This window comes from Somniosus microcephalus, chromosome 22 (genome assembly GCF_052327205.1).
Source record: "Somniosus microcephalus isolate GS21.2 chromosome 22, FLI_Smic_1.0, whole genome shotgun sequence".
NCBI classification, from domain to species: domain Eukaryota; kingdom Metazoa; phylum Chordata; class Chondrichthyes; order Squaliformes; family Somniosidae; genus Somniosus; species Somniosus microcephalus.
In genome coordinates, this window is record NC_141008.1 from 44,703,859 (window position 1) to 44,730,195 (window position 26,337).

Sequence of the window (26,337 nt, forward strand, 5' to 3'; positions counted from 1 at the left end):
GGCAGCCCCTTATTCTAAGATTATGCCCCCTAGTTCTAGTCTCACCCATCAGTGGAAACATCCTCCCCGCATCCACCCGATCAAGCCCCCTCACAATCTTATATGTTTCGATAAGATTGTCTCTCATTCTTCTGAATTCCAATGAGTAGAGGCCCAACCTACTCAACCTTTCCTCATAAGTCAACCCCCTCATCTCCGGAATCAACCGAGTGAACCTTCTCTGAACTGCCTCGAGAGCAAGTATATCTTTTCTTAAATATGGAAACCAAAACTGTACGCAGTATTCCAGGTGTGGCCTCACCAGTACCCTGTATAACTGAAGCAAGACTTCCCTGCTTTTATACTCCATCCCCCTTGCAATAAAAGCCAAGATTCCATTGGCCTTCCTGATCACCTGCTGTACCTGCATACTAACCTTCTGTGTTTCATGCACCAGGACCCCCAGATCCCTTTGTACTGTAGCACTTTGCAGTTTCTCTCCATTTAGATAATAACTTGCTCTTTGATTTTTTCTGCCAAAGTGCATAACCTCACACTTTCCAACATTATATTCCATCTGCCAAATTTTTGCCCACTCACTTAGCCTGTCTATGTCCTTTTGCAGGTTTTTTTATGTCCTCCTCACTCACTGCTTTCCCTCCCATCTTTGTATCGTCGGCAAACTTGGATATGTTGCACTTGGTCCCCTCCTCCAAATCATTAATATAGATTGTAAAGAGCTGGGGTCCCAGCACTGACCCCTGCGGAACACCACTAGTTACTGTTTGCCAACCCGAGAATGAACCATTTATCCCAACTCTGTTTTCTGTTAGATAGCCAATCTTCCACCCATGCCAGTATATTACCCCCAATCCTGTGATTTTTTATCTTGTGCAGTAATCTTTTGTGTGGCACCTTGTCAAATGCCTTTTGGAAGTCCAAATACACCACATCAGTCAAAGTGTTGTCAGCTTTGATCATATCCCTGGGTTGTCCATTCCAAACCCTAATCAGGTTCACTAGATTGTGAAGTAGGACGGAGAAATGGCCAATTAAATTAATTGTCAACATCTGGAAAGCGATGAAACTCGGGAGGGAGAATAAACACCAGAACTATAAACTGGATGCCATTAATCTATTGAAACTCCCTCCTTCTGGACCTGATCAGGCCACTCCACTGATTGTACACATTTCCCCTCCCCTTTCTCAACTCCCAAATCATTGTTGTACAATATAAGAACATAAGAAATAAGAGCAGGAGTAGACCATTCAGCCCCTCGAGCCTGCTCCGCCATTCAATAAGACCATGGCTGATCATCGACCTCAACTCCACTTGCCCGCCTAATCTCCATATCCCTTAATTCCTCTGGAGTCCAAAAATGTATCAACCTCAGCCTTGTAGATACTCAACAACTGAGCCTCTACAGCCCTCTGGGGTAGAGAATTCCAAAGATTCACAACCCTCTGAGTGAAGAAAATTCCTCCTCATCTCAGTCTTAAATGGCCTACCTGTTATCCTGAGACTATGCCCCCAGTTCTAGACTCTCCAGCCAGGGGAAACAACCTCTCAGCATCTACCCTGTCAATCCCCCTCAGAATTTTATATGTTTCAATGAGATCACCTCTCATTCTTCTAAACGCTAGAGAATATAGGCCCAATGTACTCAATCTCTCCTCATAGGACAACCTTCTCATCCCAGGGATCAATCTAGTGAACCTTCATTGCACCGCCTCTAAGGCAAGTATATCCTTCCTTAAATAAGGAGACCAAAACTGTGCACAGTACTCCAGGTGTGGTCTCACCAGAACTCTGTACAATTGTAGCAAGACTTCCTTACTCTTGTACTCCAGCCCTCTTGCAATAAAGGCCAACATGCCAGTTGCCTTCCTGTACCTGCATGCTAACTCTTTGTGTTTCTTGCACTAGGACACCCAAATCTCACTGAACACCAACATTTAATAGTTTCTTACCATTTAAAAAATATTCTTCCTATCAAAGTGAATAACCTCACACTTCCCCACATTATACTCCATCTGCCACCTTATTGCCCACTCACTTAGCTTGTCTATATCCCCTTGAAGGCTCTTTGTGTCCTCCTCACATCTTACTTTTCTACCTAGCTTTGTATCATCAACAAACTTGGATACATTGCACTCGGTCCCTTCATCTAAGTCGTTAATACAGATTGTAAATAGCTGAGGTCCAAGTATTAGCTGCGGCACCCCACTAGTTACAGCTTGCCAATCTGAAAATGACCCGTTTATCCCTACTCTCTGTTTTCTGTCTGTTAACCAATCCTTTATCCGTGTTAATACCTTACCCACAACCCCATGTGTCCTTATCTTGCTTAACAACCTTTTATGTGGCACCTTATCGAATGTCTTTTGGAAATCCAAATATACTACATCCACTGGTTCCCCTTTATCTATCCTGCTAGTTACATCCTCAAAAAACTCTAATAAATTTGTCAAACACGATTTACCTTTCATAAAACCATGTTAACTCTGCCTAATCATATTATGATTTTCTAAGTACCCTGATACCACTTCCTTAATAATGGATTCCAGCATTTTCACAATGACTAATGTCAGGCTCACTGGCCTGTAGTTGCTGGTTTTTTCTCTCCCTCCTTTCTTGAATAGCAGGGTTACATTTGCTACCTTCCAATCTGCTGGGACCTTTCCTGAATCTAGCGAATTTTGAAAAATCACAACCAATACATCCACTGTCTCTGCAGCCACCTCTTTTAGAACCTTAGGATGTAGGCCATCAGGTCCAGGGGATTTGTCGTCTTTTGTCCCATTAGTTTCTCAAGTACTTTTTCTCTACTAATATTAATTACTTTAAGTTCCTGACTCTCATTAGACCCTTGGTTCCCCACTGCTTTTGTTATACTTTTTGTGTCTTCTACTGTGAAGACAGATACAAAATATTTGTTTAAAGCCTCTGCCATTTCCTTGTTCCCCAATATAATTTCTCCTGTTCCAGTCTCTAAGGGACCAGTGCTTACTTTTGCTACTCTCTTCCTTTTTACATACTTGTAGAAGCTCTTACAATCTGTTTTATATTACTTGCTAATTTACTCTCATTCTATTTTCTCCCTTTTTACCAATTTTTGGTCATCCTTTGCTGGTTTCTAAAGCTCCCCCAATCCTCAGGCTTACTATTATTCTTTGCAACATTATAGGCCTCTTCTTTTAATGTAACACTATCCTTAACTTCTTTAGTTAGCCATGGATGGATCACTTTTCCCGTGGAGTTTTTATTTCTCAATGGAATGTATATTCATTGAGAATTTTGGAATATTTCTTTAAATAATTGCCACTGCTGTCATACCTTTGAATCTAATTTCCCCATCTACCTTAGCCAACTCGCCCCTCATACCTACGAAATTGGCTTTGTTTAAGTTTAAGACTCTAGTTTCAGACTTAAGAATGTCACTTTCAAACTCAATGTGAAATTCTATCATATTATGATCACTCTTTCCTAGAGGATCCTTTACTATAAGATTACTAATTAACCCTGTCTCATTACACAAAATAAGATTTAAAATAGCCTGTTCCCTGGTTGGTTCCATGACATATTGTTCTAGGAAACTGTCTTGAATACATTCCATGAACTCATCCTCCAGACTACCCTTGCCAATTTGATTTGACCAATCTATATGCAAAGATCCCTGTGCTGATCTTTGGGGTCCCCATTAGTCACTTCCTGCCTCTCCACCAAAGCCCGCATGTACAGCCACCTTCTGCTCCCTCACTGCTGCTGGCTCCCAATCCTCAAGAACTGCACCCTTGTGCTTTTCTACCTTATGTACCAGCCTCCTCTGCAGCACGGTATCAAAGCCTGGCTGAAGTTGAGGAACTGCCTCTTCCACAAGCTCTGATATCCTGAAAGAATCCCAACAGGTTTGTCCAGCATGAGCCTGCCCCCCTGGGCCCCCCTCACCACCCTAATAGCCTCCAATATTTTACCCATCACAGGTGTCAGGATCAGCAGCCAAGACAGTCCTTTGCCTATTGTTTTTAAAAAGAATGATATTATTGTCCTTTCTCCTTAATTCGTTGGTACAACTCCTGATTCTAATGATTCTCTAAAGATCCTGCCAAAATGTGACCAATTACATAATCTAATTTCCTTAAGCACCACAGTGTGTGGTCCCGGGACCATGTCCACTTTACTGCCTTCATTTCCAACCCTTCTTTATCAGTAATTACTATTCTCCTTAAAATTTCCATGAAACTCATCTCTCACGTCAGGGAGAGTTGGCAACTTGTTCAGTGATTACCAACACACAGAAATCCTTCAGATTTTCCAACATTTCTAGACAGGGGAGCTAGTCATTGACTCACTAAGTGCTTTGGGACTTCCTGAGGTTATGAAAGGTGCTATATAAATGGAAGTCTTTCTTATTTTCTTTCTATTCATGGAATTTGATAATTCAGCTGGCAGAGGACATGATTCAAGCATGGAATCACAAGATAATTACACATAAGGGAGGCCATTCGGCCCATCATAATTCATCCATCCAGAAAGATCCTATATCCCCTCATTGTTGCATCTAATTGTTTCTCAAACAATTCCAGGGTTTTCACCGCCACTACTTTGTAGAAGTCCATCCCACTCTTTGTACAAAGAATAATTCACCAATATCAGTCTTCAGTTTATCTTTTACTAGTTTGCACATACCTGTCCTACTATCACAACTTAATTTACTATCATTATAATAATTTCTATAATATTTTCTAATGTTCACCCCTCAGGTGCTGCCATTCCAGGTTGAAAAGCCCAAGTTTCTGCAGCCTTTCCTCGTGTCACACACCAACACTAGGCACCAGCCTTGTGGGTCTTCTCTCCATTGCCTCTGGGGCTTGAATGTCTCCCTTGTTTCTGGACACATTACTCAAGGTGCAGTCTGTGCTCTGTACAGTTTGATCATGACTTCCTCTTACTCACATTCTGCTGCTTGCTACATAGTTCAATGCTCTTGGCGTTGTTGCTATTCTGCATTGTTTGAACAGGTTGAACATTGAGTCTAAGATTCCTCAGTCTGTTTCAACTTTGCCCGGAGATATTTAGCACCAGTCATGCTGTTTGTGGCTCAACCATGTTTCCTCCCTGTGCAGCATTAAGTTTCATCTCTCATTGTTCTGCTCCCACACATATTTTGTCCAACTCATGCTATAATTTCTAAGCTGCTTCCTTCGATTCTGCTGCCCAACTATTTGGTGTCATTTGACTAATTTGTATTGAGTTTCTGAGTTCAAGTTGTTGATGTAAAGTAGAAACTGTAGTGGTCCCAAAATTGAATTCTGGGCCACCCCACTCAGTGTTTTCCCTGCCCAACATAACTCCTCTAACAGGTACCCATTGGTTTCTATCCTTCAGACAATTTCTAATCCACTTCCACGATTTTACATAGAATTACATCAAAATGACAATACGGAAACAGCCCAACTGGTCCGTGTTGGAGTTTATGTTCCACATGAGCAGTGTCCTGATCCCATGTGTGTGCTCTGTTCCCATATCCATGTTCCCCTTTCCTTCACCTATCTAACCTTAAATGTTGACGTGGGCCCTGAATTTTCTCTGACATTTTGGCGCCGTGCTGTGCGACTTTGCCTGACGTGTGTTAATAAGATTGTCAGCACATTCCCAGTAAAGTTCTGGCGTGGAGTGACAGATAACCCAAGGAAATTCAGGGAAATAGTTTCTGCTTCAATCACTAATTGATGAATTTGATGAACTCTCAGGGGAGGTGCAACATGGGTTAGATACAGAGTAAAGCTCCCTCTACACTGTCCCATCAAACACTCCCAGGGCAGGTACAGCACGGGTTAGATACAGAGTAAAGCTCCCTTTACACTGTCCCATCAAACTCTCCCAGGGCAGGAACAGCACGGGTTAGATACAGAGTAAAGCTCCCTCTACACTGTCCCATCAAACACTCCCAGGGCAGGTACAGCACGGGTTAGATACAGAGTAAAGCTCCCTCTACACTGTCCCATCAAACTCACCCAGGGCAGGAACAGCACCGGTTAGATACAGAGTAAAGCTCCCTCTACATTGTCCCATCAAACATTCCCAGGGCAGGTACAGCACGGGTTAGATACAGAGTAAAGCTCCCTCTACACTGTCCCATCAAACACTCCCAGGGCAGGTACAGCACGAGTTAGATAGCTACCTGTACAGGATCCAGTAGGATTATTGGCACAGGAAAATTTCTAGTAAGCCGACACAAACAGAATTGGTGCTAGAGAGGGTTGTCACTAAGCTGGGCAGGTGGTGCGCCAGTGGAAAAGTGAGTTTTCTGTGGGGCAGGGAGATGAGTTGGGGGCGGTGAATACACCCAAGAATCTCTTTTTGAGGTTTACATGAGTCGGTAGAAGATAAGTGAGTTAAAATCGCTTTGTGCGATATTGGAAAGAACTTGTTAGCGCTTAAAATAAATGGCTGATACTTTTGTTGAAATAGTATTCATCCGTTCAGTATTAATATCGCATCGCGTGAATTTAACCCAAAAGTGCGGTAAATTGCAGTGGACTAGTCCATGAATGGGAAAGAGCGAGTAGTGCATCAACTGGTTGTAATTATCTGAACTTGTACTGACTCGCCCTCAAACTTCCCTAATTTATTGCGCTTCACAGGTTAGCAGGAGATCGGCTGAATTTAAAAGACGGTTTTGTGACATCAGGAACTAGGAAATCTCTAGTCTTTGCAAACAGGAAAAGCTGTGAACTATATTTTTATAAAACAGGAAGAAATCCAAACCAGGGCTTTTCCCCTGAAATGCTTGAAATTGTTTAATCGCGAGTTAAGTGACTGCTATGTGGAAAGAAAGCCTTTATTGTACAGCACTGAGCGCAGATTACTCACCGACATCGTTCCAATTCTCAACATCCTTCTCTGAATTACCAAGATTAACTTTCAGAATCTGTTCCTGACTAGTTTTTAGTGCAGTCTGTGAGTTTGCTGCCACAGCGGTTTTTGATGATCTGTATTGGCACTCAGCCAAGATCTTTTTTTTACAATCAGTATATTTGATGATCCCGCTCTCCTGATTGTGTTAATCTTGCTCGGGTGCAGATCACAGGGAACAGGAGCCGCTCACTATTTCACTCTTCGTCCGATCCTGTCCCCATCCACCCCCACACGGGGCATTACTGGACAGTGATCACAATCAGGGGCCCTGACTCGCCGCTGGCCTGGCTATAATCAGCTCATTGAGCACAGACCTGGGACTGTAATCACCTGCAGGGCTCGACCACTTCCCATCGAATATACAGCACAAAAACAGGCCATTCGGCCCAACCAGTCTGTGCTGGTGTTTATACTCCAGCTCCAGGTAAAACCTGTGACTTGTTCTGATTTCATGATGGGCTTTTGGCCAAAAGCCCAAAGAGGGCCAAATGCCCGAAGGCCAATTTCAGTGGGATGAGAACAGATCTGGCCCGGGTAAACTGGAATTAAAGATTGTCAGGCAAAACTGTAATTGCACAATGGGTTGCATTTAGAGGAGATGGTTCGGGTACAGTCAAGGTACATTCCCACAAGGGGGAAAGGTAGGGCAACCAAAGTCAGAGCTCCCTGGATGACGAAAGAGAGAGAGTAAGATGAAGCAGAAAAAGGGGTGTATGACAGATGTCAGGTTGAGAATACAAGTGAGAACCAGGCTCAATATAGAAAGTTCAGAGGGGAAGTGAAAAATGAAATGAGGGGCAAAGAGATAGTATGAGAATAGACTGGCAGCTAACATAAAAAGGTAATCCAAAAGTCTTCTATAGGTTTATAAATAGTAAACGGGTAGTAAGTGGAAGGTTGGGGCTGATTAGGGACCAAAATGGACACCTACGCATGGAGGCAGAGGGTATGGCTGAGGTACTGAATGAGTACTTGCATCTGTCTTCAGCAAGAAAGAAGATGCTGCCATAGACATAGTGAAGGAGGTGGTCATTGAGATTCTGGATGGGATAAAAATTGATAAAGAGGAGGTACTAGAAAGGCTGGCTGTACTTAAAGTAGTTAAGTCACTAGGACCGGATGGGATGCACTGGCCATAATTGTCCAATCCTCCTTAGATACGGGGCTGGTGCCAGAGGACTGAATCACTTAGATGGTAAAGAGACCTACATCAGAATGCTGTTCATAGACTACAGCTCAGCATTCAACACTATCGTCCCCAACAAGCTGGCCTCCAAACTCCACACTCTTGGCCTGAACACTTCCCTCTGCAACTGGACCCTGGACTTCCTAACAAACAGACCCCAGTCTGTCAAATTAGGTAACCACACCTCCCCCCACCCCCCCCCCCCCTGACCCTGAACACGGGGGCCCCACAAGGATGTGTGCTGAGCCCCCTCCTCTACTCCCTCTTCACCCACGACTGTGTGGCTGTTCATGGTTCCAACACCATCATCAAGTTTGCGGATGATACCACGGTAGTAGGCCAGATCACCAACAACGATGAGTCAGCCTACAGGGAGGAGGTCCAGCATCTCGTGAAGTGGTGCGCCGATAACAACCTGGCCCTTAACATCAAGAAAACCAAAGAAATCATTGTGGACTTCAGGAAGTCTAAAGGCGGAAGTCACACCCCCATCCACATCAATGGGCCTGTGGTGGAAAGGGTGGACAGCTTTAAGTTCCTCGGAGTCCACATCACAGAAGACCTCTCCTGGTCCCTCAATACCTCCTCTCTGGTGAAGAAGGCCCAGCAGCGCCTATATTTCCTAAGGAGGCTGAAGGGATGTAACCTGTCACCCCTGATCCTCTCTAACTTTTACCGCTGCACAATAGAGAGCATCCTGACGAACTGTATCACAGTATGGTATGGCAGCTGTAGCTACTATGACCGGAAAGCCCTGCAGCGGGTAGTCAAAACTGCCCAACGCATTACCGGCACCCGGCTACCGACCATAGAGCACATATACCAGAAACGCTGTTTACGGAGGTCATGGACCATCATCAAAGACCCTACCCACCCCAGCCACAGTCTGTTCGCCCTCCTGCCATCTGGGAGACGCTACAGATGCATTCGCACCCGTACGACCAGATTTAGGAACAGCTTCTTTCCCAGGGCTGTCATCCTACTGAACTCCACAAATAAACTCTAAAGCCTGCACATCTGCCAATGCACTTTAATATGGTTATGTTTATGTTAATGTATTACAAGCCAAATGTATGTTGAATGTTTAAATGTCTTAATCTAAATGTACACTCTCGGGAGCTGCAAGCCTACATTTCGTTGTACTGCACTAACGATGACAATAAAGTTGATTATGATTATGATTATGAAATTACAAATGTTACACCATTGTTCAAAAAAGGGTGTAAGGATAAACCCAGCAACTACAGGCCAGTCAGTTTAACCTCGGTAGTGGGGAAGCTTTTAGAAACAATAATCCAGGACAAAATTAACAATCACTTGGACAAGTATGAATTAATTAAGGAAAGCCAGCATGGATTTATTAAAAGCAAATCATGTTTAACTAACTTGATCGAGTTTTTTGATGAGGTAACAGAGAAGGTTGATGAGGGCAATGCGGTTGGCGTGGTGTACATGAATTTCCAAAAGGCGTTTGATAAAGTGCCATATAATAGGCTTGCCAGCAAAGTTGAAGCCCATGGAATAAAAGGGTCAGTGGCAGCATGGATATGAAATTGGCTAAGTGACAGGAAACAGAGAGTAGTGGTGAACGGTTGTTTTTTGGACTGGAGGAAGGTATACAGTGGTGTTCCCCAGGGGTCGGCTCTAGGACCACTGCTTTTCTTGATATATATTAATGGCTTGGATGTGGGTGTACAGGGCACAATTTCAAAATGTGCAGATGACACAAAACTTGGAAGTATAGTGAACAGTGAGGAGGAGAGTGATAGACTTCAAGAGGACATAGACAGGCTGGTGGAATGGGCGGACACATGGCAGATCAAATTTAACGCAGAAAAGTGCGAAGTGATACATTTTGGTAGGAAGAATGAGGAGAGGCAATATAAAGTAAAGGGTACAATCCTGGAGCTGGTGCATGAACAGAGAAACCTGGGGGTATACCTCTGCAATCTCCTCCCTCAATTCTTTCAGCATCCTAGGATGCATCCCATCTGCTCCTGGTCATTTATCTATTTTAAGTACTGCCAGCCTTTCTAATACCTTCTCTTTATCCATTTTTATCCTATCAAGTATCTCCACTGTCTCCTCCTTTACTATGTCTTTGGCAGCATCCTCTTCCTTGGTGAAGACAGATGCAAAGTGCTCGTTTAGTACCTCAGCCATACCCTCTGCCTCCGTGCATAGTCTCCTTTTTGGTCCCTAATTGGCCCTTCCCCTCCTCTTACTACCCTTTTACTATTTATATGCCTATAGAAGACTTTTGGGTTACCTTTTATGTTGGCTGCCATTCTATTCTCATACCCTCTCTTTGCCCCTCTTATTTTCTTTTCCACTTCTCCTCTGACCTTTCTATATATAGCCTGATTCTCAGATGTATTTGCAGCCTGGCATCTGTCATATGGGCTCTTTTTCTGCTTCATCATACTCTCTATCTCTTTCGTCATCCAGGGAGCCCTGACTTTAGTTGCTCTGCCTTTCACTCTAGTGGGAATGTACCTCAACTGTACCTGAACTATTTTCTCTTTAAAGGCAGCCCATTGTTCCATTACAGTTTTGCCTGCCAATCTTCGATTCCAGTTTACCCAGGCCAGATCCGTTCTCATTCCACTGAAATTGGCCTTCCCCCAGTTAAACATTTTTATGCTAGTTTGCTCCCTGTCCTTTTCCATAGCTAATCTAAACCTTATGATATTATGATCACTGTTCCCTAAATGTTCACCTACTGACACTTGCTCCACTTGACCCACCTCATTCCCCAGAACCAGATCCAGCAATGCCTCCTCCCTCGTCGGGCCAGAAACATACTGATCAAGAAAGTTCTCCTGAACACACTTCAGAAATCCTTCCCCTTCTCTGCCCTTTACACTATTATGATCCCCATCTATATTAGGATAGTTGAAGTCCCCCATTATTACTACTCTATAGTTCTTGCACCTCTCTGTAATTTCTCTGCAAATTTGCTCCTCCATATCTTTCCCACTATTTGGTGGTCTATAGAATACACCTAGTAGTGTAATGGCACCTCTATTATTTCTTCACTCTAGCCACATAGATTCTGTCCTTGACCCCTCCAGGACATCCTCCCTCTCCAGCACTGTAACATTCTCCTTGACCAATACTGCCACACCACCTCCGATCTTTCCTTCCCTATCTTTCCTGAACACTTTATATCCAGGAATATTTAATACTCAATCATGCCCTTTTCTGAGCCAGGTCTCAGTTATTGCCACGACATCATATTCCCATGTGGCTATTTGTGCCTGCAGCTCACTTACCTTGTTTACTACGCTTCGTGCGTTCACATACATACACTGTAAACCTATCTTAGACCATCCTGTGTTTTCTCTTAGTTTGACCCTCCCAATACCTTACTATTTCTTACTTTAGTGCTCTCTGCCTCTCCCAATCCTTTGAGCACTTTATTTCTCCTTTCTAATGTTACATCCTGGTGCCCATTCCCCTGCCAAATTAGTTTAAATCCTTCCCAACTGCACTAGCAAACCTCCCTGTGAGGATATTGGTTCCAGCCCTGTTGAGGTGCAAACCATCCGGCCTGTACAGGTCCCACCTCCCCCAGAACCAGTCCCAATACCCCAGGAATCTAAAGCCCTCCCTCCTGCACCATTTTCCAAAAATGCATTAATCTGCACTATCCTCCTACTTCTATACTCACTAGCGCATGGCACCGGGAGTAATCCGGAGATTACTACCTTCGAGGTCCTGCTTTTTAATCTCTTTCCTAGCTCCCTGAAATCTGCCTGAAGGACCTCATTCCTCTTTCTACCTATGTCATTGGTACCGATATGGACCATGTCCTCTGGCTGTTCACCCTCCTGCCTCAGAATGTTCTGCAGCCGCTCGGTGACATCCTTGACCCTGGCATCAGGGAGGAAACATACCATCCTGGAGTCATATCTGCGGCCACAGAAACGCCTTTCTGCTCCCCTACCTATCAAATCCCCTACCACTATTGCTTTCCCACTCTTCTTCCTACCCCCCATCCCCTGTACAGCTGAGCCAACCGTGGTGCCGTGGACTTGGCTCTAGCTATACTCCCCAGAGGAACTACTGACCTCACCAGTATTCATACTGGTTGGCGAGCGCGATGCACTTGGGTCTCCTGCATTACCTGCCTGGTCCTCCTCTTCTGACTGGTGGTCACCCATTCCCTCTGCCTGCACGCTCTTTATCTGCAGGGTGACCACCTCCTGAAACGTGCTATCCACGAAGCTCTCAGCCTCACGGATGCACCGCAGTGACGCCAACTGCTGTTCAAACTCCGAAACCGGGAGCTCAAGCTCCTCCTGCTGATGACACTTCCTGCACATGTGGTTGTCCAGGACACGGGAAGCATCCTGGAGCTCCCACATGGCACAGGAGGTGCATTCCATGGGACTGAGCTGCCCTGCCACTAGTGCTTCCCAGAGCTCTCATCTCAGAAGGATATCAGGATTTGCCCCAATATATAATCGCCCCAGAGTAGCTCAAGAATTCTAACCATCATTCAGTGAGACCATCAGTAGATTTCCACTCACTGACAATCACCACATTCACCATTCCCATCAAGTTATTGTCTCAGATCGGAGCAGCTATTTAGCTGAATTCCTGGTGACATAAAACCACAGTCCTTTCCACTTAATCCTCTTTCAACTACTGCACCGAATTCCTGATCAGACCTCAGGGATGAGACAGTGTCTAAATTCTGCTTCCTGGCAGGATCTTCTTTCAAAGACTGATTTCCATTGGAATGAGTTGCAATGCATCTTATTCTCACAATAAACATTGACGCTTCTAGTGAACCAGAGCTCATCGATCCTGCACAGGGGCTCCTCGCTCAGCCTACAGTAACCAACAGAATTTTTCGACAGCACCTCCCAAACCCGTGGCCTCTACTACCTAGAAGGACAAGGGCAGCAGGCGCACGGGAACACCACCACCTCCAAGTTCCCCTCCAAGTCACATACCATCCTGACTTGGAAATATATTGGCCATTCCTTCATTGTCGCTGGGTCAAAATCCTGGAACTCCCTCCCTAACAGCATCATGGGAGCACCTTCACCACACGGGCTGCAGCGGTTCAAGGCGGCGGCTCACCACCACCTTCTCAAGGACATTTAGGGATGGGCAATAAATGCTGGCCTTGTCAACGACGCCCACATTCTGAGAATGAGTATCGGGGGTTCTGTATCCCAGTATCAGGGGGTCTGTACCCAAGTATCGGGTCTCTGTACCCCAGTGTCGGGTCTCTGTACCCCAGTATCGGGGCTCTGTACCCCAGTATCGAGGCTCTGTACCCCAGTATCGGGGGTTCTGTATCCCAGTATTGGGGCTCTGTACCCCAGTATCGGGGCTCTGTACCCCAGTATTGGGGGTTCTGTATCCCAGTATCGGGGCTCTCTACCCCAGTATCGGGGCTCTGTACCCCAGTATCGGGGATTCTGTATCCCAGTATCGGGGGTTCTGTACCCCAGTATCGGGGGTTCTGTACCCCAGTATCGGGGCTCTGTATCCCAGTATCGGGGCTCTGTACCCCAGTATCGGGGCTCTCTACCCCAGTATCGGGGCTCTCTACCCCAGTATCGGGGCTCTGTACCCCAGTATCGGGGGTTCTGTATCCCAGTATCGGGGGTTCTGTATCCCAGTATCGGGGGTTCTGTATCCCAGTATCGGGGGTTCTGTATCCCAGTATCGGGGGTTCTGTATCCCAGTATCGGGGGTTCTGTATCCCAGTATCGGGGGTTCTGTATCCCAGTATCGGGGGTTCTGTATCCCAGTATCGGGGCTCTGTATCCCAGTATCGGGGCTCTCTACCCCAGTATCGGGGCTCTGTACCCCAGTATCGGGGCTCTGTACCCCAGTATCGGGGGTTCTGTATCCCAGTATCGGGGGTTCTGTACCCCAGTATCGGGGGTTCTGTACCCCAGTATCGGGGCTCTGTATCCCAGTATCGGGGCTCTGTACCCCAGTATCGGGGCTCTCTACCCCAGTATCGGGGGTTCTGTATCCCAGTATCGGGGGTTCTGTATCCCAGTATCGGGGGTTCTGTATCCCAGTATCGGGGGTTCTGTATCCCAGTATCGGGGCTCTGTATCCCAGTATCGGGGCTCTGTACCCCAGTATCGGGGGTTCTGTATCCCAGTATCGGGTGTCTGTACCCCAGTATTGGGGGTTCTGTATCCCAGTATCGGGAGGTGGGGTAGCATTACTGGTTAAAGAAGGGATTAATACAATTGTAATGAAGGATATTAGCTCTGATGATGTGGAATCTGTATGGGTAGAATTGAGAAATACTAAGGGGAAAAAAACATTAGTGGGAGTGGTATATAGACCTCCAAACAGTAAGACGGAGGTTGGGGATGGCATTAAAAGGGAAATTAAAGAAGCGTGCAATAAGGGCACAGCAGTCATCATGGGTGACTTTAATCTACATATAGATTGGGCCAACCAAATTAGTAACAATACTGTGGAGGAGGAATTCCTGGAGTGTTTACAGGATGGTTTCCTGGACCAATATGTTGAGGAACCAACCAGAGATCAGGCCATCTTAGACTGGGTATTATGTAACGAGAAAGGATTAATTAGCAATCTTGTTGTACGAGGCCCCTTGGGTCGGAGCGATCATAATATGATCGAATTCTTCATTAAGATGGAGAATGAAGTAGTTGACTCAGAGACAAGGGTCCTCAATTTAAATAAAGGAAACTACGATGGTCTGAGGAGCGAGTTGGGTAGGATTGATTGGGGAATGGCACTCAAAGGGTTGACAGTGGATAGGCAATGGCAAACATTCAAAGACCGAATGGATGAACTACAGAATTTGTTCATCCCAGTTTGGCATAAAAATAAAACAAACAAGGTGACCCAACCATGGCTAACAAGGGAAATTAGGGATAGCATAAGGTCCAAGGAGAGGGCATATAAATTGGCCAGAAAAAGCAATAATCCTGAGGATTGGGAGCAGTTTAGGATTCAACAAAGGAGGACAAAGGGATTAATTAAGAAAGGGAAAGTAGAATATGAGAGTAAGCTTGCAGGGAACATAAAAACTGACTGTAAAAGCTTTTATAGATATGTGAAGAGAAAAAGATTGGTGAAGTCAAGCGTAGGTCCCTTGCAGTCAGAATCAGGGGAATTTATAATGGGGAACAAAGAAATGGCAGACCAACTAAATACATATTTTGGTTCTGTCTTCACAAAGGAGGACACAAATAACCTCCCAGAGATGCCAGGGAACATAGGGTCTGATGAAAGGGTGGAACTGAAAGAAATCAGTATTTGTAGAGAAATGATGTTAGGAAAATTGATGGGACTGAAGGCCAATAAATCCCCAGGGCCTGATAATCTACATCCCAGGGTACTTAAGAAAGTGGCCCTAGAAATAGTAGATGCATTGCTGGTCATCTTCCAGAACTCGATAGACTCTGGAACGGTACCCATGGATTGGCGGGTAGCTAATGTTACCCCACTATTCAAAAAAGGTGGTAGAGAAAAGGCAGGGAATTATAGACCGGTAAGCTTGACATCGGTAGTGGGGAAAATGCTAGAGTCTATTATAAAAGATGTAATAGCAGAGCACTTGGAAAGCAGTGACTGGATCGGACAAAGTCAACATGGATTTACAAAAGCTAAATCATGCTTGACTAATCTACTGGAATTTTTTGAGGATGTAACTGGTAAAATAGATAAGGGAGAACCAGTGGATGTGGTGTATTTGGACTTTCAGAAGGCTTTCGATAAGGTCCCGCATAAGAGATTAGCGTGCAAAATTAAGGCACATGGGATTGGGGGCAAGGTATTGACTTGGATGGAGAACTGGTTGGCAGACAGAAAGCAAAGAGTCGGAATAAACGGGTCATTTTCCGAGTAGCAGGCAGTGACTAGTGGGGTACCGCAAGGATCGGTCCTAGGACCCCAGCTGTTCACAATATATATTAATGATCTGGACGAGGGAATTGGATGTAATATCTCCAAATTTGCAGACGACACAAAGCTGGGGGGGAGGGTATGCTGTGAGGAGGATGTCGTGAAACTCCAGTACGATTTGGACAGGTTGGGTGATTGGGCAGAAACATGGCAAATGCACTATAATGTGGATAAATGTGAGGTTATCCACTTTGGTGGCAAAAACAGGAAGGCAGATTATTATTTGAATGGCAATAGATTGGGAGAAGGGGAAGTGCAAAGAGACCTGGGTGTTCTTGTGCACCAGTCGCTGAAGGTAAGCATGCAGGTGCAGCAGGCGGTTAAGAAGGCAAATGGTGTGTTGGCCTTCGTAGCAAGAGGGTTCGAGTACAAGAACAAGGATGTCTTGCTGCAGTTGTACAGGGCCTTGGTGAGACCACACCTTGAGTATTGTGTGCAGTTTTGGTCGCCTTACCTGAGGAAGGACGTTCTTGCCATGGAAGGAGTGCAGCGAAGATTCACCAGGCTGATACCTGGGATGGCAGGAATGACGTATGAGGAGAGATTGTGTCGATTGGGCTTATACTCACTGGAGTTTAAAAGATTGAGAGGGGATCTCATCGAAACCTATAAAATTCTGTCAGGCCTGGACAGACTAGATGCAGGAAGGATGTTTCTGATAGCCGGGGAGTCCAGAACCAGGGGTCATAGTCTAAGGATAAGGGGTAAGCCATTTAGGACTGAAATGAGGAGGAATTTCTTCACCCAGAGAGTGGTGAACCTGTGGAATTCTCTGCCACAGAGGGTGGTGGAGGCCAGTTCATTAAGTATATTCAAGAAAGAGTTGGATATATTTCTTAAGGTTAAAGGGATCAAGGGATATGGGGAGAAGGCAGGGACAGGGTAGTGAATTTGAATGATCAGCCATGATCTCATTGAATGGCGGAGCAGGCTCTAAGGGCCGAATGGCCTACTCCTGCTCCTATCTTCTATGTTTCTATGTCTGTATCCCAGTATTGGGGCCCTGTACCCGAGTATCGGGGGTCTGTATCCCAGTATTGGGGGTTCTGTATCCCAGTATCGGGGGTTCTGTATCTCAGTATCGGGGGTCTGTATCCCAGTATTGGGGGTTCTGTATCCCAGTATCGGGGGTTCTGTATCCCAGTATCGGGGGTTCTGTATCCCAGTATCGGGGGTCTGTATCCCAGTATCGGGGGTTCTGTATCCCAGTATCGGGGGTCTGTATCCCAGTATTGGGGGTTCTGTATCCCAGTATCGGGGGTTCTGTATCCCAGTATCGGGGGTCTGTACCCCAGTATCGGGGGTTCTGTATCCCAGTATCGGGGGTTCTGTATCCCAGTATCGGGGGTCTGTATCCCAGTATCGGGGCCCTGTACCCGAGTATCGGGGGTCTGTATCCCAGTATCGGGGGTTCTGTATCCCAGTATCGGGGGTCTGTATCCCAGTATTGGGGGTTCTGTATCCCAGTATCGGGGGTTCTGTATCCCAGTATCGGGGGTCTGTACCCCAGTATCGGGGGTCTGTATCCCAGTATCGGGGCCCTGTACCCGAGTATCGGGGGTCTGTATCCCAGTATCGGGGGTTCTGTATCCCAGTATCGGGGGTCTGTATCCCAGTATTGGGGGTTCTGTATCCCAGTATCGGGGGTTCTGTATCCCAGTATCGGGGGTCTGTACCCCAGTATCGGGGGTTCTGTATCCCAGTATCGGGGGTTCTGTATCCCAGTATCGGGGGTTCTGTATCCCAGTATCGGGGGTCTGTATCCCAGTATCGGGGCCCTGTACCCGAGTATCGGGGGTCTGTATCCCAGTATCGGGGGTTCTGTATCCCAGTATCCCAGTATCGGGGGTTCTGTATCCCAGTATCGGGGGATCCGATATATTTGAGTGAGGATAGAATCTTGGGGTTTGGGGAAATGTTCACGTCTCCAGGAACTATCTTTACTACAAACTAACTGCGATTCACTCGGTTCCTGTGCAGGTGACTTAATGCAGTCAAGCTCCACTTCACCGAACCTTCCTCTGGACATTTGCTGTTCCTAGAATTTATTTTCCATAGTCAAATTTGCTACTGGGTAAATGAAGTAGAGCTGGAAACTGCAAACTTGCCAGGCGATTCTACATCATGTAACTCTTCCCCATCCCCCAAAGGCCTCACAGTTACAGAAACGCGAGGGAATCACATTGCCAGGTGCTGGAATCCGTCACTGTTCGCTGAGCTTCTCTGCGCCTTGAAGCTAATTACCAGTAAAGAGAATCATTTCTCTCTTATGCTACCAAGAAAGATGTAAAAAAAATCACCGGAAGTTCGCTTCTAAAGTAACACTGCATCAAAATAATCTCAATAGAAACCACCGCATATCAGCGATGAACATCAGTCTGTGATTGTTTTTCAGTCAGATGAAGATATCTGACGAGTGCACAATGCAATTACCAACATAAAAGTCTCTAAACCAAAAAAACTGCACAAGTACAGGTTGTCCAACATGGATTGCAAACACTTTCCTGGTAAGGTCGCGCCCCAAATCCTCAAGTCTACCGGCTTCCAATGGCCACGGTTTAGCAGGTTAAAGTCATGGTTAAATCAGCAACTGATTAGACAAACGTCCTGATAATCTTCCTGGTGCTTGCCCAGTTAGGACTGCCCTGCCATCAGGGCACTGAGTGACCTGGGGTAAAGTGTGGAGGGGACCAGGCCCCAGTGACAGCTGACCGTCAATGAGCCAGTGCCCAATCTCCAACACTGCGGGCTACCTGGATTACTGAGTATAATGCGAGGGTTCTACTTGGTTCCAACCTCCCATTGCTGGGCCTGTTATCTCGGAGCCAGAGACTCCACGTACCTTCCTCCAAGGAGGATAGTGACTATTTGGTCATCAGATAAGCAGAGCCCTTGCTAAAGCAGATACCAAGAATAAATTCGGACCGACACACTGAGCAATACAATGTATGTCTGCACAGCCACTGTCCTGCCCACAGCATGAATCCAACGTAACCCCATTGAATAATAGTTTCAGCAGTCGGAGGTGAACAGTTTGAGCAACAACTGCTTGATATAAGATTGTGCATTTGTGAATTCAACCTTCGGGTATTGCCTCCAAACGGCTCTCAGCTATATGACAGCCAATTGCTAACTTGTGATGCGCCTGTCTTGGTGTTCTAGGTACACTGGGATTGGGTTGCCAGATCCACAGATCTTCCAATAACATTTCAGCAGGTGAATGGGAGAACGCTGCAATAACGCAGCCCATAGTTCCTGGAAGTGATTTAACTTCAGTTCTTCGAGCCACCTGGCTTTGTGCCGAAGTCAGTGTGCCTCTGCTCCACAATCCAAATCAGAGTTAACGCTCTCTGTCTCTCGGGCTAGTGTGATGATCTTCAATCACCAGGAGGACAGACACAGATTCCACCATCACCGCTTGTTCAGGGGCGATTCTGTTCCGCGGTCTGTGCGAATTCTATGGTTGCCAAACCTCCCGGACTCTCCCGGAATGAGGTATGAATCCCCCAGGCACTGCTGCCCAAAGCCCTTTAAACTCGAGCCACAGCAGCGACCCCCCTTCCCCGCTTTCGGCTCGGTGACGCCACCCCAGGGAGCCGGGGGCGGCTGGTGGGCAAACAGCAGGAGTCTGGGGGAGAGACAAAGCGGGAAGAGGTCGGGGCGGGGGCTGGGAGAGGGTGAACAAGAACTCCAGAGGAGAAGGTTGGAGCTGGGGCGGAATCGAGGGTCACTGTGGATGGGGGGTTTGGGACTCTGGGTGGGGGAGAGGGGGGTGGAGACAGACTGGGGAATGCAGTGGGCGTGGGGACCAGCATTTCCCACAGAGCCGGGAGCAGCGGCAGCAAGGTGGTGAGTGGGAGAGTCCCCGAGAGAGGAGCAGTCAGTAAAGGGGCGAGTGAAATCTGGGGACTTTACTGTGGGTAAATGGTGAAAGATTGTTTGCACTGCTGGGCTAATCGGGACAGAAACCGAGGAAGAACCGAGGGGGAGGGGAGAAGAAAGGTGTTTAAACTGTGGGCTATTAGACCATGAGATGCTTCACCACAAATGGCTACTGAGGCAGAGACTAGAACATAATTTAAAAGAGAATTGGAGTCCTGCCCACCTCTGGCTTCCTGTGTGACTACCTCGCCCACCCTCGGTTTCACCTCTTCATCTCACACGTGGGCCCCTGATTCTCGGAACTTCTTGCACAACAACTGCTGATGTGAAACCACCGGCAAAAATACTCGAGCACCAACAAGGAACAAGTTTTACATTTACATATATAGAATTTACAGTAAGAAACAGGCTATTCGCCTAACTGGGCCATTCGATGTTTCTGCTCCACACCATCCTCCCCCTCCCCCCCTTCATCTCCCCCTCCCCCCCCCCCCTTCATCTCACCCCCTCCCCGCTTCATCTCACCCCATCCTCCCCCTCCCCTCTTCATCTCACCCCATCCTCCCCCTCCCCCCTTATCTCACCCCATCCTCCCCCTCCATCTCACCCCATCCTCCTTCATCTCACCCCATCCTCCCCCTCCCCCTTCATCTCACCCCATCCTCCCCCACCCCCTTATCTCACCCCATCCTCCCCCACCCCCCCTTCATCTCACCCCATCCTCCCCCACCCCCCCTTCAACTCACCCCATCCTCCCCCTCCCCCCCTTCATCTCACCCCATCCTCCCCCTCCCCCCTTTCATCTCAACCCATCCTCCCCCTCCACCCCTTCATCTCACCCCATCCTCCCCACCCTCCCTTCATCTCACCCCATCCTCCCCCTCCGCCCCTTCATCTCACCCCATCCTCCCCCCCTTCATCTCACCCCATCCTCCCCCTCCCTCCCTTCATCTCACCCCATCCTCCTCCTCCCCCCTTCATCTCATCCCATCCTCCCCCCCTTCATCTCACCCCATCCTCCCCCTCCCCCTTCATCTCACCCCATCCTCCCCACCCTCCCTTCATCTCACCCCATCCTCCCCCTCCGCCCCTTCATCTCACCCCATCCTCCCCCCCTTCATCTCACCCCATCCTCCCCCTCCCTCCCTTCATCTCACCCCATCCTCCTCCTCCCCCCTTCATCTCATCCCATCCTCCCCCCCTTCATCTCACCCCATCCTCCCCCTCCCCCCTTCATCTCACCCCATCCTCCCCACCCTCCCTTCATCTCACCCCATCCTCCCCCTCCCCCCTTCATCTCACCCCATCCTCCCCCTCCCCCCTTCATCTCACCCCATCCTCCCCACCCCACCTTCATCTCATCCCATCCTCCCCCCTTCATCTCACCCCATCCTCCCCCTCCCCCTTCATCTCACCCCATCCTCCCCCTCCCCCTTCATCTCACCCCATCCTCCCCCTCCCCCTTCATCTCACCCCATCCTCCCTCTCACCCCATCCTCCCCACCCCACCTTCATCTCACCCCATCCTCCCCCCCTTCATCTCACCTCATCCTCCCCCTCCCCCCTTCATCTCACCCCATCCTCCCCACCCCCTTCATCTCACCCCATCCTCCCCCACCCCCCCTTCATCTCACCCCATCCTCCCCCTTCATCTCCCCTCATCCTCCCCCCTTCATCTCACCCCATCCTCCCCCACCCCCCCTTCAACTCACCCTCCCCCCTTCGTCTCACCCCATCCTCCCCCTTCATCTCACCCCATCCTCCCCCTCCCCTTCATCTCACCCCATCCTCCCCACCCTCCCTTCATCTCACCCCATCCTCCCCCTCCGCCCCTTCATCTCACCCCATCCTCCCCCCTTCATCTCACCCCATCCTCCCCCTCCCCTTCATCTCACCCCATCCTCCCCCCCTTCATCTCACCCCATCCTCCCCCTCCCTCCCTTCATCTCACCCCATCCTCCTCCTCCCCCCTTCATCTCATCCCATCCTCCCCCCCTTCATCTCACCCCATCCTCCCCCTCCCCCCTTCATCTCACCCCATCCTCCCCACCCTCCCTTCATCTCACCCCATCCTCCCCCTTCCCCTTCATCTCACCCCATCCTCCCCACCCCACCTTCATCTCATCCCATCCTCCCCCCTTCATCTCACCCCATCCTCCCCCTCCCCCCTTCATCTCACCCCATCCTCCCCCTCCCCCCTTCATCTCACCCCATCCTCCCCACCCCACCTTCATCTCACCCCATCCTCCCCCCCTTCATCTCACCTCATCCTCCCCTCCCCCCTTCATCTCACCCCATCCTCCCCCACCCCCCTTATCTCACCCCATCCTCCCCCACCCCCCCTTCATCTCACCCCATCCTCCCCCACCTTCATCTCACCCCATCCTCCCCCACCCCCACCCTTCATCTCACCCCATCAGCATTCCTTTCTCCCTCGCATTTATCGAGCTTCCCCTTAAATACACTGTGCTATTGGCCTCAACCACTCCCGGTGGTAGTGAGTTGCTGCTCTAATCTGCTTTTATATTCTAAGTGTAACTACCAATATATTAAACAAGTCATTTTAGAACCTACCCATCAATTTGACTTAGGAGACTTTGTTGCCAATTATTTACATAGAAACATAGAAGATAGGAGCAGGAGTAGGCCATCGGCCCCTCGAGCCTGCTCCGCCATTCAATGAGATCATGGCTGATCATCCAAATTCAGTACCCTGTCTCTGCCTTCTCCCCATATCCCTTGATCCCTTTAGCCTTAATAAATATATCTAACTCCTTCTTGAATATATTTAATGAATTGGCCTCAACTGCCTTTTGTGGTAGAGAATTCCACAAGTTCATCAGTCTCTGGGTGAAGAAATTCCTCCTCATCTCTGTCCTAAATGGCTTACCCCTTATCTGGTGAACAGCCAGTTGTCATGGTGCATATAGGTACCAATGATATCGGTAAAAAATGGGATGAAGTCCTAAAAGCTGAATATAGGGAGTTAGGAGGTAAATTAAAAAATAGGACCTCAAAGGTAATAATCTCAGGATTGCTACCAGAGCCACGTGCTAGTCAGAGTAGAAATAGAAGGATATTTCAGATGAATATGTGGCTAGAAGAATGGTGCAAGGGGGAGGGATTCAAATTCCTGGGACATTGGAACTGGTTCTGGGGGAGGTGGGACCAGTACAAACTGGACGGTTTGCACCTGGGTGGGACCGGGACCGATGTCCTAGGGGGAGTGTTTGCTAGTGCTGTTGGGGAGGGTTTAAACTAAAATGGCAGGGGGTTGGGAACCTGTGCAGGGAGACGGAGGAAAGGGAAGCAAGGATAGAAGCAAAAGACAGGAAGGAGAAAAGCAAAAGTGGAAGTCAGAGAAATCAAGGGTGTAAATCAAACATGGCCGCAGTAAACAATAATTCTAAAGGGTCTAAGAGTGTTAAAACAAACAAGCCTGAAGGCTTTGTGTCTTAATGCGAGGAGCATTCATAATAAGGTGGATGAATTAGCTGCGCAAATTGATGTAAACAGATATGATATAATTGGGATTACAGAGACATGGCTCCAGGGTGACCAAGGCTGGGAATTCAACATCCAGGGGTATTCAATCTGCAACTCTGAATCTCACGATCACTGGGACACAGCCAGGAAAAAAGCACTGGAGTGAGAACGAACTGAGTTTACTGAAGTATTCGCGTGACAGGGCGCCTTTGATAGCCCAGTAAATCACCTCCTAGTTTGAACCGGACCGTAAGCTAACCTGTGAATTCTATATTCAGGAATATGTGGTTTCCTCTCCAACTGCTGTGCTGTAATTGATCTTTCACCCAAACAAGGTTCACCAGGGTTTCATTTTCTCGTCCTAGGTTCATCCTTCACACTAGTGAGTGATTTATGTACTGTACATTACAGCAATGGCTACACTTCAAAACTGGGCTTTGGCACGTCCTGAGGGCGTGAAAGGTGCTACAGAAATGTAAGACTTTTTTCCTTCTTTCTTTGTCCTCAGTAAACACAACCCCCTGCCCTCTCATGGTGCAGGGGCTCAATCCCTACATCTTTAGTTTATCCGGGCCCTTTGATGGACGTTTTATTTAATGATTCTAGACGCAGTTTCTATGTGTTGGAGACTGGGTGCCGTTTCGGCTCCGCGCTATAGGCAGGATGTTGAGGCAACAGAGAGGGAACAGTCCCGATTCACCAGGATGCTGCCTGGTGTGAGGAAACACGATTCTAAAGAAAGGCTTGAAAAGTTGAGGCTGTTTTCATTATAACCGAGGAGATTATAGAATGAATTGATCGAGGTGTTTAAAATGATGAAGGAATGGGACGGAATTGATGGAAACAGACTGATTCCAGTGTTTAAGGGATTTCGAATGAAGGGACGTTGATGTAAGATTAAATGTGAGAGATTTAAGGCAGCGAGCAGGAAACCTTTTTACACAGTCGGTCGTGAGGCTGTGGAATTCACGACTGGAGTCGGTGCTTGAAGCAGAGCCCAGGGCAACATTTAGGAATAGGTTAGAGAGGTGGCTGAAGGAAAGGGGATAAAGTGATATGGGAACAGAGCAGGCACAGGGATTAGAACACTGCTAGTGAGGAGGATAAACACCATCAGGGACTGGATTAAGTTGGACAGTCTGTTTCTGGGTTGTCATTTCTAGCGCGGCTAACAGTCACCACCACTTACCTTTGATGGTTCCACCCCTCGACCTCAAATGGAACTCCACATCTTCTCTATCGCTAAACCTGCCTGCAATAAACTTGCCCTCTCAACATTCTCTTCAATGTTTATGAATCCCAAGTCAATTTAAGACTTCAATACTGCTCCTATATCTGGGGAGGCGCCTCTTGCACTCCTGGACAGGACATAAGAGAAAGCTCATCATATACAGATTGAAATGAGGCAGAAAAAGGAGGCTTATGACAATTGTAAGGTTCATAATACAGTAGAGAACCAAGCTGAAAATAGGAAGTACAGAGAAGATCTAAAAAGGGAATAAGTGGGGCAAAGAGCGAGTATAAGAATAGATTAGCAGATAACATAAAAGGGAACCCAAAAGTCTTTTATAAACATAATAAATAGTAAAATGGTGTATATGACTATCAAAAGGCGTTTAACAAAGTACCACATAATAGGTTTGTAAGCAAAATTAAAGTCCATGGAGTTAAAGGGTCAGCCCCAGCATAGATACAAAATTACCTAAGGGACAGAAAGCAGAGAGTAGTGAACGGTTGTTATTCAGACTGGAGAGAAGTTACAGTGCTGTCCCCTGGACTTGAATTTACAGGGCATCATTTCAAACATTGGAGATAACAAAAAACTCAGAAATGTAGGAAACAATGAGCAGGATAATAACAGACTTCAGAAGGATAGACAGACTGGTGAAATGGGCAGACACATGGCAGATGAAATTTAATGCAGAGAAGTGTGAAGTGATACATTTTGGCAGGAAAAATGAGGAGAGACAATATGAACGAAATGGTACAATTTTAAAGGGGGTGCAGGAACAGAGAGACCTGAGGGTGTACGTACACAAATCTTTGAAGGTGGCAGGACAAGTTGAGAAGGCTGTTAAAAAAGCAAACGGGATCTTGGGCTTTATTAACAGAGGCATAGAGTACAAAAGCAAGGAGGTTATGGTAAACCCTTTATAAAACACTGGTTAGGCCTCAGCTGGAGTATTGTGTCCAATTCTGGGCACCGCACTTTAGGAAGGATGTCAAGGCCTTAGAGAGGGTGCAGAGGAGATTTACTAGAATGGTTCCAGGGATGAGGGACTTCAGTTACGTGGAGAGACTGGAGAAGCTGGGATTGTTCTCCTTAGAGCAGAGAAGGTTGAGAGATTTAATAGAGGTGTTCAAAATCATGACAGAGTAAATAAGGAGAAACTGTTTCCAGTGGCAGGAGGACACAGATTTAAGGTAATTGGCAAAAGAACCAGAGGGGAGATGGGGAAACATTTTTTTACACAGCGAGTTGTTGTGATCTGGAATGCGCTGCCTAAAAGGGCAGTGGAAGCAGATTCAATAGTAACTTTCTAAAGAGAATTGGATAAAAACTTGAAAGGAAAAAATTAACAGGGCTATGGGGAAAGAGCGGGGGAGCGGGACTAACTGGAGAGCTCTACCAAAGAGCCGCACAGGCCCGATGGGCCAAATGGCCTCCTTCTGTGCTGTATCATTCTACGATTCTATCAGATAGTTGGTCATTCCCTGATTTTTAGCTTCCAATGTCCTAAAATTAGTCTCTCCATAGCAACCTCTCTTGTCTCTGTTTTATTGCTACCACTGTGGCCAATACTCCTTTTAACTTTCTTCCCCACTTTCCAGCTCTTGGTCCGTAGCCCTGTAGGTTACGATACTTCAAGTGCATATCCAAGTACTTTTTAAATGTGATGAGGGATTCTGCCTCTACCACCCTTTCAGGCAGTGAGTTCCAGACCCCCACCACCCTCTG

The 26,337-nt window shown here is 47.2% G+C and overlaps 2 protein-coding genes across 7 annotated transcripts in view; one reads left to right on the forward strand and one right to left on the reverse strand.

Annotated features, from left to right (window-relative positions):
• The window catches only part of zswim7 (zinc finger, SWIM-type containing 7), a 58,081-nt gene extending 48,813 nt beyond the window's left edge, over positions 1 to 9,268 (forward strand). For 5 of the 6 annotated variants that reach the window (XM_085964569.1, XM_085964566.1, XM_085964564.1 and 2 more), the window contains exon 6: positions 4,744 to 9,268. In XM_085964569.1, coding sequence (XP_085820695.1) covers positions 4,744 to 5,013 — 270 coding nt within the window. In that variant the 3' untranslated portion in view covers positions 5,014 to 9,268. The remainder of the gene's footprint in view (positions 1 to 4,743) is intronic. The other variant, XM_085964572.1, reaches the window with a different exon arrangement.
• Positions 1 to 26,337, reverse strand: part of adora2b (adenosine A2b receptor) — a 36,490-nt gene that overhangs the window by 3,019 nt on the left and 7,134 nt on the right. The gene's annotated exons all lie outside the window — the stretch shown is intronic.